This window comes from Brachycentrus maculatus, unplaced genomic scaffold (genome assembly GCF_059751285.1).
Source record: "Brachycentrus maculatus isolate JH-2025_06_01 unplaced genomic scaffold, ASM5975128v1 h1tg000005l, whole genome shotgun sequence".
Lineage (NCBI taxonomy): Eukaryota > Metazoa > Arthropoda > Insecta > Trichoptera > Brachycentridae > Brachycentrus > Brachycentrus maculatus.
The window spans coordinates 106,666-118,693 of record NW_028280760.1 but is presented as its reverse complement, the minus strand read 5'-3'; the positions used below and the strand labels follow the sequence as shown (position 1 = coordinate 118,693).

Sequence of the window (12,028 nt, the reverse complement as noted above, 5' to 3'; positions counted from 1 at the left end):
GGATTGTTCCGCATTTTTATTGCATTGATAATACCATTATAGTTCATTAACAAAAGAAAACTTAATAAGGATAATTTGGATTGTTCCGCATTTTTATTGCATTGATAATACCATTATAGTTCATTAACAAAAGAAAACTTAATAAGGATAATTTGGATTGTTCCGCATTTTTATTGCATTGATAATACCATTATAGTTCATTAACAAGTACACTTTTGTTTGAGTACGGAATTAAAATAATTTAGTTGAAGTAATTTACATAAAAAGCTCTTATGTACACAATTTATGCATGCATGACGTTCAAAAACGTATTTAGTTATTAATAAAATGGGTCGTATCGTGGCAGCCCTATCCTTATCTGATATCCGAAGGTTTACGATGATAGGGACTCCGTCGTTTCGTTTTAGTAACACCCGAAATATTACGCTCGTCAAATCCCGAAAACTTTATTATCTTAGTATTCCGCCATGTTCTAAAAATCAAATCAATTTCAAATGTACCAAAATTAACTATAAATTTGGTTCCATCAACACCCGTTTAGTGTAATTTTTGATAAGGAGTAATATTATTTTGTTAAAGTGTGAAGATAAAAATAGATTTGTGATGTGTACGTAATGGCGGCAGTGAAACTCGTAAGAAATTTACTCAAAATATTTTCAATTTATTTTACCTATTATTACCTATTGCTGAAATGGAGTAAAGATTTTCGTAGTGAAATTATTTACAGTATAAAACATTACTTTCATACCTAAATACACCCCGGCAAGGGATTTTCATACTGTTTTGATTGCATATGAAACAAACTTGTGTTTATTTCTAATGAATTGCCAATCTAACTCTCATCTTACTCTTACTCTTACCTAGTTGAGGCAAACGTTAAATCTCCTTTAATGAAATCATATGCAAATATTTCATCGTATTTTGCATAGTATTTCAAGTGTTACTGTACACATATTCGTTCTGATAAGTTCCACCTCTACGAATTTTAGTACGAGTTTATTATGCATTTATTGGTAAAAATGTGACATTATCGCTCTTAGTATCTCTCAACATTACGAACAGGTAGATTAAATATAGATTATGGTTCTAGAATGATTTAAACCTTATGTTTTATAAATTATATGACCATAAAATCATGTGATTTTTTTAGTCATATAATTTATCTTACCCTTCAAATACCTTCAGCATTATTAAAAAATCTACTTTAGTTACACATTATTGTTCTGAATTGAAACAAATTGGACGAATAATTACTGTCGTAAACAACGTAGTTGATGAACTCTTTTATTCTAGAGTTTTGTGTTTAAATGTAGAAATCAAGTTGTGGTAGAGTTCGGTAGAGTTCTAACTCGGAGACCGGGATACTAATCGCGGAACCACAACCCGATTCATATTCTAAAATCTTAATCAATCAACAAAATATATCCTTGTTATTCAACCGTTATGATTATGATTTATTCAACCGTTGAGAGTACTTATTCTTCCCAAAATATTGAAATCGATATCGAATTATAAAATCACAATCTATTGACGGAGAGGTTTAGCAAGATATGGAGTTCTCTTATGAAACTAATAAATTAGTTGAAGGTAATTAATAAATTAATTAAGGAAGAAAAATAATGCAATTAGAAAATAACGATGCGACACGCATCCTTATCATTACTATGGTAGATGGGATAATAAAAGGGAAAGGAAGAAGATGAAGACCAAGAGGCAGCTGTGTAGAATAGTTAAAAGAAGGGAAAACGTCATGTCGTTTAAAGATTTGAATAACTGCTGTATATACTCGTATACTCCAACAGTCATTTTATATTTTAAGCGAAAAATATTTTTAGATTTAATTGAAATAAATGTTTTATAAATATTTTTTCTAAAGACAAGACCATAGAAAATATTATTCAAAATAGAATAAAGTTAGTCAAAATATTATATGTATGTTGAACTATAAGAAATGAAAAATACTGTATTATTAAAAAATGTATATTATTCATATAACCAAAAAAGGAACCAATAAATAAATCTTTAGGCAAGTCTATCGTAGTGTTAATTTCATGTTGCCATATTTAGTTTCTAGATTATATTTACTTGGGACATCAGCATTCAAACTGCCATCAGATCAAAAGTGGCTCCATAATATATCTACTTGCACTGCGGTATTGTTTAACTCGTGTATAATTATTACATCATAAGGACGGATGTTTCAGATGGTCTGATAATGAGGGTCGTGGTGCCTTGGCTGTGGGCGGCGCTGCTGGTGCGCGCGGCGGGTCAGCCCCTCCCCTGCCCCGAGGAGTGCGACTGCTTCCTCAACAGCCAGGCTTTGTACCAAGCCGACTGTTCTTCCAGGGAACTCGTATATCTACCGAATGGGTTGGATCCGCAGGTAACGGTTACTCTAGCTCGACTATAATAATTCGGCAATATATCTCAAAATAAAACTTTTTTATTTTACCCGCAGACGCAGATACTGGACCTTTCGGGAAATCTCTTAGAAACAATCCCGCAAGAAATATCACAAATAACATCTTTAGAAATATTGAACTTTAGCGGCAACCAAATCAAGACTCTCTCCGGCAGCTCTCTACGAAACTTGGACTCGCTAGATATCCTAGATCTCTCTGGAAATCAAATTTCTAAATGGAGAGATATTAATCCCAACACCCTCTTACTTCCCGCCACGAACTTGAGGATTTTAAAATTATCGAGAAATCCTTTAGGGGATTTGGTCAACCTTAAAAACACCGAAGTGTTAATAAGCAAGAGTCTTTTTACTTTAGAACTCAATCATTGCGGAATAACCAACGTCTATGGGAAATCCCCCATTTCCGGATTGACAGAAATACGACATCTCAGTATGAGTCACAATCCACTGAAAAGATTTCAAAATCTCGTGTCACCTACTCTGCGCTCCTTGGATTTGAGTCACTGCGAACTAACTTTCATCGGTTACGACGAATTAAATTATCTCCCTTCTCTGACACACCTCACCATGTCACATAACTACAGGATCGGAGTACAAAACTCCATCGACACCCTGACCTCTGTATCGCTCAAAACGATAGACTTATCGTATTGCAATATGGACAGGGTGGTTCTGGTGGGGTTCCCAAACTTGGAGGAAGCCCATCTGAGAGGCAATATGGTGAGGCATCTCAATTCCGGAGATTTCTCAAATAACTCGCGTATGATAACCTTAGACTTGTCGTCTAACGCGATAGCGTCTATACATAAAAATGCATTAGAAGGACTTACGTCATTGAGATATCTTAATCTCTCAATTAATGTAATTCCTGGAATAAACGATGACGTTTTGATCCGAACACCAAATATTACAAACTTAAACTTGTCTCGGAACTTTATTTCGAGTGTTGGTAAATTAAAATCGCGATCATTACGGTTTCTCGACATGAGCTCCTGCGAAATACAGTATTTTGATTCAAATTCATTAAGCGGTCTGCTATCGCTTTTGGAAATAGATCTTTCGAGAAACCTCATAGGCAACATTCCGGATAATTTGCAATCATCCAGCTTACAAATTATGGATCTAAGCTTCAATCGATTAAGTTCAGTGAACAATAATACATTTCATCTTTTGCCCGAGTTGACTACGTTGTTTCTATGGGAGAACAGGTTTACCGATACTTGGAAGTGGTATTATTTTACCGGAAATCCGAAGTTATCGGAAATATACCTAAAAGATAACACTTGGAGATGTGATTGTTTCGAAAAAGATATGAAGATATTTTTCGATTATTTAACGGATGACCCGTCTAAGGTTCAGAGTATCAACGACTTGATTTGTCAAAGTCCTCCAAATGTGTCAGGCAGAAATTGGCTGGAAGCGTGCTACTTTACATGGAATCCGGGGACAGTTCTAAGTCCTAACCAGCGAGCGTTGACATTTGTGTTCATGGTATTCGCTGGTTTTTTTGTTACGTGTTTTATTATAATGCTAATCCGCCGATTGATGAGAAAGCGACAGCAGGCCGCTCTAGAAGAACAGGAAAGAGTGGCGGAAGAAGCCAGGGATCGACTGAGACAGGCGAGGATACGCAGAGAACAAGAGCAACAACTGAACGCACCAGACCCGAGGGACTTGGTATCTCCGCCCAGTTACGCCGAGGCCCTGTTGATGCCCAAGCTGGATGGGTCATTCCACTCTCTGTCGGGAGTGGGGTTGGGCCAAGAACAAGAGAAAAAGCCCAGGCGGAAAGCGAGAAGGAGGACGAGGTCCAGTGGGGATATTTATGAGGAAGGACAAGGTTTAAACAGGATTCGGAATAGAAGGAGAAATTCCAGAACCCATCCGCATGATGAGCCTGAACCAGAAACGCCGACTGAAAACTCTGGTCTAACTGCTCACCTTTCTGATGGACATATGGATAACTCGTGTGCGGTACAAATTGTAATGCATGAGAGTGATTTGTGAAGGACTATTTTGAAAAAGACATAATTTTAAACAAATATTTGACATCAACAATTAGGTTTAGTAGTTAAATTTTAGGCATTTTTACAATATTGAAATAAATATAATAAAATATGTAAGAACATTAATTCTTACAAAATAAATTATTTTAACGTTGCGGAGTATTTGCGTTGTTACTACTCGTTTATATTTTTTTATAAGAAGGTTCGTTTTAAGGTGGGGACTGACCGGAGACATTTCGTCGTAACGTAACACGTAACGATGGGAGCATTCGTATAGTCAGTACAGCGAGCCGAGTTGCTCGCCGCTCGTATTCTCATTTTAGTTCTTGAAAGTTCTGCCCTTTACTGGAAACTACAGAAACAAACAGCAAACTATCTGTACATAAGGTCCGCTTCCAAAGTGTAGACGTTACCGTATTTGAATAAAGTACTGGAATATCTGGGTTCGATTACCAAGGGGGGTGAAATAAACATTTTTGAATTTTCATATTTGTTTAACCACCCTACTCTCGGGTTATTTTTAGGCATATTTTTTATAAACAAGCAAAAAAATCAACGTTTGTTGTCACAAAATATTGTCAAGTATGAAACTTGACAAAAATTTATCAGTGTATCCGGTACGCATCAAATATTTTTAGAACAGATATCTTTTCTCTCGCGCGTAGGTCATACGGGTTAGCGCGGAATGGTGAAGAAAAACCGCGCGTATCACCTACGCCGTCCGTATGTGAAGGGCGGTTAAGATAAACTTCCATTCACGTAATTAACGTTCAAGATAACTCGACGATTACATGCTGTGCCCTACGCTCCATTTGATGCGGATAAGGTTCAGTTCTCATTATAGGCTTTTTGTTCTAAGTCTTGGGCGTCACAGACAGAATGTTTATAAATGGGTACGTATGATAATACCACTGATATCGCTGCAACATCGATTTTAACATTATTAAATGTCACGTGTATCTGCGACCACAGACAACTAAATATAATTATTACTTGGAAATCTGGCTTTAAGTATATTTTTTTATGTTTCATATGATCGTACCTTTTTAATCTAACAATACTGTTTTGTATTAATTATTTTCTTAATACGAGTAATGGTAGGTACTAATGCTTCGGGACTAATAACTACCGAATCATTAGAAATGTAACATTTCAATTGAAGATAACATCATGCAATTGCACTTTTGCATGAAATAAGGCACAGTTGAAAATTAATACACTTTCTTATAATTGTTATTTTTTACCTTACACTCAAATGACTAATTTAGAAACAGCTGGTAAATCTCTGTTTATCATTTGTCTTCTTGGTGTGACAGTTTATTAAGCTTCGTTGCCTATAAGAATATGTAGAATGAGTCGAAGTTATATTCAATTTTAATTAATTTCGCTGTAATTTCATGAAGTTTTTCATTCGTGATAATCATGAGAATAATATAAAAATTTTATCGTCACCAATTTATATTGGTTCGGTTATTTGTTTCGGTGTTAAAACTGTGGTGTCATTCAATTGTTTGGCAATAAAACGCTAGATGTCGGTAATTCAGCGACAAAACAAAAGAAATACTAATATACATAAAGTGTTTCCGAAAATATCATAGATGTCACTAATGATGAGAGATGATTATTTTAGGTTAGGAATGTAATCTGACGGTATTCGTTTTATTTTCTTTCTACCAGTAGGAAATAAAATTATTAAGGCACCTATTGTGTTAATATTTTAAAATCGGTCTTGAATAAATGATTTCACCAAAGCTCCTCCGATTAGAAAACATTTATAAAATCCTCTTCCTTAGGTTGTAAAAACATCCACTCACTTTTATGTGAGAGCTACGTTTTCAAATTATTTTTTTTTTTTTACTGGAAGAGATAAATAATTTAATATCATATTGATATTATAATTTAATATCATATATTAAATGTAATAAAAATTAACATTGAAAGGTAATTTTTTTTCAATGAATTTTTAATTAGTTCTTCACTTACAATCATTATTTGCTACCACTTAATTTAGAGTTGATGACAAAAAAACTTTCCGCTCTTATGCTTTAAAATGATAATGTTTTATTCTGTAGTTTTTAATTTCATATTCTATAAAATATATGGCAGTAACACGTCCATGATTCAGAGCACTATTTGGAGTTGTTCAGGCGAGATAAAAAAGATTTCTTTCGTCAGTATGTGACAATACTATGTATACGCTACTTCACACCTGAATCAAAAAGATCATCAGCTGAGGGGACAGTAGCTGATGAGTCATCCAAAGCCACCAAAAACTCAATTGTTGATTGGCCAGAGGACCTTTCAAGCTACCGCCCGATTTTCAACCTTCCTGTAATATCGAATATACTTGCCCGTAGACTGACAATGCATAATGCAGAAAACAAATTATTTTCAGAGAGAAAATCAGCATACAGTTGATACTACTTTGCAGAGACATATTCTGCTGGAACCCTTGAGGAAGACTTACGGCATTTGTAAAAAGTACATGCATAGTTTTCCGCTTATCTTCGAGATTGTGAATATTCAGTTATTTAAGAAAAATGATCCTGTCATTCAGTCTCTACTGGTGTACCGCAATCAGTCCTATGTCCTCTTCTATATCTCATCTACAATAAAAATGTAGAAAACCTAATAAAATCATATGGATTATGGTCTCACTGCTATTCGCATGAATTTACTTCTATTATAAACAGATTAACATTGAATGTAATTTATATTTGAAGCACTAACTTAACATTAAACCCATCCGAAACAGAACAACTCTGGATAACACAAGACCCAAACGACAGAATTTAATTGATAACACTACCAGGAGGACCACTCAAATTGCTAGGTCCGTTCTTAGATTCTAATCTTTCTCGAAACCCAAATCAACAAAATAATAAGTACCTACATGGCTTTATCAGCTAAGGCAAATTAATTTAAGAGTAAGCGCTTATATTAAGATTTAAGAGCAATTGTAAGAATTCACCGGTTGATGCTGCCTGTCAATTGATAAATGCATTTGTAATATCTAGAGTTAATTATTATAACAGTACAGTAAGTCCTCTACTTACGCGATAAATTTGTTCCAAAGGTTTTAGTGTAAGTGGAAAAATCATGTAAGATAAATAAAAATATTTATGATTATTTTGATATAAGGTATATAAAATAATATGAGCTAGTTTTAAAGGATTATTCTTCTTCTTCCTAACCCTTATCCGCACCCAATGGTGCATAAGGCACTGCATCATATAGAAGCAGTGTTATCTTGATCGTTAAATACACGAAGGAAAGGTGATCAGTCCTCCGCTTCAGGTACCAGTCCAGGGTCATATTAAATAAATATTAAACTCAAAAATCACAAATATTTATTTTGACCCTCTTGGGAATCGAACCCGGGACCACCAACATGGTAGCCTAGAGGCTGACCATTACATTACGGAGGCGGATAAAGGATATAGTATGTGTATGTGTATATATGTGAAAACAGAATAGATCTGCATGCATATATTTGATCAAACATGATTATTTTTACAAGTTATTTAATCAGATACGTACATAAATCCGGGTCGGGTTATGTAGTCAGGTAAGGCACAAAATGGTCGAAATGAGATTTTTAAGCCACTTGAATAGATTTTTTTTTCTTTTTCAATGTGTTTGGTTCATATAAGTTTGGTTTATTTGGTAAGTCCTAAGATTCAATATAAGAAGTGTGCATAATCAGTCATGACACATTTTTTATCTTATGAGGAGTGTACACAGATACATCCTGTGCGTAATAAGGTAAGTCTTCTCTGGAAGGGACTTACCTTACTACTCGCGACAGTGACAAGAGCTTTCAACGTGCTTTTTTGTGATTTTACGTAGTGTTGTTGATAAACATGACTATTATACTGTTGATAATGGGGCTATAGAACATCCTCATGATTAGACGAAATTAATGTGTGATGCCGTGAAGAAAAATCCATTTAAGGTTACGGAAATGATTTTTTCAACTACTCGGATCTATAAAAAGGGCCATTGCAACTCAAAAAAATATATTCAGATGGAAATAAGTTTGTTCGTAGAGACATAAAGTGACTGCGATTTAACAAGAATGAACCGGAGATTATTGAGTTTAAGACAACTCTCGATAAGACAACTGCTTTAACAAAAATCATATTTACGTCGAGGCAAGATACTGGAAATTAAGCAAACATACGCAAGACCAGTACCGATTACTAAGAAAAAGAAAAAAGATTTGATGGACCTACTACCATACATATCCCCATATTACAGGAATTCTATAAGGCACTTGAGACATCTGAAACAGTAAGGGATATTTTACCCGATACCATCGAAGAACCTCACAATGAAGGTTAACATTTAATTTTTTAAGTAAAATTAAGTATTCTAAAGTAATAAAAAATGAATGTTTTTTTGTTTACAAATAAATAATTATGTGAAAAATGTGTTTTGTTGCTAAGATTTTTATGTATTTAAACTAACAAACTAACCATCACGCTGCTTCTCCACAGGGGAAGGCAGAGAGAATCGAACACCACACCACTCTGTCTTTGCAAACATTCTTCGCCTCTTCTGTAGAAGGATAGCATGGAATGTATTCATGAGGATAGCATGGAATGTATTCCATGCTATCCTCATACATACCCGATGATTATTACGACTCCTGACCCGGCCACTTTCAAGTATTTGACATACCTGATTGTGCCAAGTTTTCCTCGGTCTTCCTCTGATTCTTTTTCCAACTACATTCGCCTCATAAATTTGTTTAACCATTATTTCCTAACTCGTTTGAGTGAGGAAAGAACGGGAACGTATGTTCCACATGTCCAAACCATCTCAACACACCCTTCTTAATTTTATCGATAATGCTTGTCTCAGCCTTGCATTCATTCTTTATTTCATCATTCGAACATCTATCAAACATCATTTGCCACACATTCGTCTGAGGGATTGCATTTCGACTGCATTCAGTCTGCTTTCATCCTTCTTTTGCCAAATCCATGCTTTGCTTCCATACATAAGGGTTGGAACCAGGACTCGTTGTGTACTGCCAGTTTAGGTTTCGCTGATAGACTTTTTTTTGCTAAAACTGATTTTAGTGCACCATTCATTCTGTTCCCAGCATTCGCTCTCCTTTCTATTTCTTTATCAATCTTTCAATCCCTAGAAAACATACTACCCAAATATAAGAAATCATCTACTTGTTCCAAAATCTCCCCATTTACCAATATTTCACACTCAGATCTACATTAATCTCTTTCAAAAACCATGATCTTGGATTTGCTAACATTCATCAATAAATCACTTTCCTTGCACACATTATACACTTTTGTCACCAACGTTTGCAGGTCTTCTCTGCTATCGGCAAGAAGAATAGTGTCGTCAGCACACAAAAGGCAACAAACGGTCAAATTGTTTATTGTACTGGCATCGCAGGTTCCATTCACGACAATTACAAAATAAATTTAGAACGATTTATTTTCAACTGGTCTGGGAGTTTGGGATACGTTTTTCACATTTATCTTCCCTATCTTAACGATCTCTGGTTTCCTCTTATTGCCACTAGCCAGGTCAATATTTTGATCATCACCACCTTTGATTTTTTGGGTACGTAGGATAAAGAAGAGGGTTATATCTTTTTGAATGCAAACTGTGAACTACTCACCGCTTTTCCTTGTGTGCTTATAAAATTTTGTAATGCTCCTGTAGATGATTTTGACTATCGCTCACTCCTTTCAACAACGTCAAATATCAAAAATCGTCAATTTTCAGTTGTGCATGTTTTCGGAATGCCCAGAAAATATACTACACCCCAGAAAATGCGGGCATATTTTAAACTTAACCTGTCCGGGAGTATGGCCGTACATGTACGGCCATACCAAACTTTTCTCAAAGGAGTTTGGACGTACATGTACGGCCGATACAAAATATGATTTATGACACGATTTACATCAAAACATGTTAAAAACATGATTTATCGATATTTCGATAATTTTGATATAAATCATGTTTACTGATGTAAATATCTTGAAAGAGAAAACATGTTGCTTATAGCATCGACTATAATATAAAAATTTAAAAGTAAAAAAAAAACAAAAACAAATTCACTCCTCAGATACAGTTTTGTCCGGAGAAACTCACACCCAGACATGTTAATATTTACCCGCTACTGGGCATAAAGTGTTGTTTTTGCATTTTGAATAAAAGGTATTGTTTAATTATTTTTTTTTAATATACTAAATATTTTTCAAAAAAAGAAAAAACCTTCAGGTTTTACCTTAAAAGATTTGTTGCACAGTAAAAAGTTCAATAAGTGGCTTGATATTTATTTTTAATACATTTCATTTTATTCTTAAACATTAAAAACGATCTCCCGAAAATCCAAGTTTTTTGATATATGACGTAGTTGAAAGGAGTGAGCGAAATGTAATACTGGTAAACCGGTTATCGAAAGTGACATTTCGATTAATTTTTTAAATAGGCTGCGCTAATTTATCTATCTACTACATCAACAAATTGCTATGTGAAAACAAAGGACTATTTAGTCCTTCAGGCTACCTGCGTTAATTTCGAGGTTAACATTAGCATCCACCAGAGCAGCGGTCGTCACACTTTTCTGGTCAAGGGCCACATGGGACAATGTGAGGAATCACTGCGGGCCGCACACTTATGAATTGGGTATTATGTACGATAGCCGACTGTTACATGCTAGGTTCCAGCTCGAAGCTCCTATACATACTCCTAGCCAACCCCTACCCCTACAATACGTATTTTGACAATTTGAGACAAATTCTTCAAAAATAGTTCTTATAAGAGCAAGATTATCTACTCTCTTTCTTTCCAGGCGTGTTGTTACATCATCAAAACGTAAATAGCTTTGTAAAAATAGAAACACGGTGAAGACATGGTCTTTCTCAAAAATTTCACACCAGTGCAATGGCACTGGTGTGAAATTTTTACTTACTTGAGTGACTTATAGCAAGCCGATGGGTTTGCTATAGTGAATTATAAGTCACTCAAATTTTGACAATTAGAACAATTTAGCCCAGCTGCGTATAAAAGCTGAACAAAGCCAATAATTCATCCTATGATGGTCTCTTTTAATACGTAAGCATGTGAAGGTGCTTTGTCAGCTAATTGCCACAGCTTTATCTCTTAGCATTTGTATGGGAAAATATCTGTTCCATCACGCCATCGGTGATAAATAGTCTCCAACATTATATTTCATTATTAGCATCACAAGCAGCTGCCTTTACGCTGGGTTTATCAGCTATTATGTTTTCTGGCCTTGTACAAACCTTGTGACCTTGTTGGTCCGAGAAGGTTGTGAAGTCCATTTATTTACACCGTCTTTGCAGGTGTAATTGCTAGTTTAAAAATTTTGTAATCATAACTGATTGTTGTTTAATTGTTCAAAGTTGCCTCTTCAATAGCACTCGACTTGTTCTGTGTCACTATTTTGACTACGCTCGGAAACATGGTCAACTTGTTACTCATCATCAGAGCTGGACTCTTCATCTTCACCACTTAAGACTTTTCAAACGAGGCTAGAACTCTTTTCTCCTCGCTCTCGTAAGACATTCTGTTGTGATACAGTGAAAAAATGAGGAAA

The 12,028-nt window shown here is 35.1% G+C and overlaps 1 protein-coding gene across 1 annotated transcript; it reads left to right on the top strand.

Annotated features, from left to right (window-relative positions):
- Positions 1 to 369: 369 nt before the first annotated feature.
- Positions 370 to 4,581, top strand: LOC148313758 (podocan). The gene is made up of 3 exons (XM_088277888.1): positions 370 to 632; positions 2,205 to 2,383; positions 2,459 to 4,581. Exons 2-3 carry the CDS (start codon positions 2,216 to 2,218, stop codon positions 4,427 to 4,429), a joined length of 2,139 nt encoding a protein of 712 aa, XP_088134014.1. The 5' UTR covers positions 370 to 632; positions 2,205 to 2,215; the 3' UTR covers positions 4,430 to 4,581.
- Positions 4,582 to 12,028: the final 7,447 nt, after the last annotated feature.

Excerpts from the sequence above, each read along its gene's own strand:
- LOC148313758 (XM_088277888.1), top strand. The coding sequence starts at position 2,216 with ATGAGGGTCGTGGTGCCTTGGCTGTGGGCGGCGCTGCTGGTGCGCGCG. Across the intron at positions 2,384-2,458 it reads CGAATGGGTTGGATCCGCAG|ACGCAGATACTGGACCTTTC; the intron begins GTAACGGTTACT and ends TTTTACCCGCAG.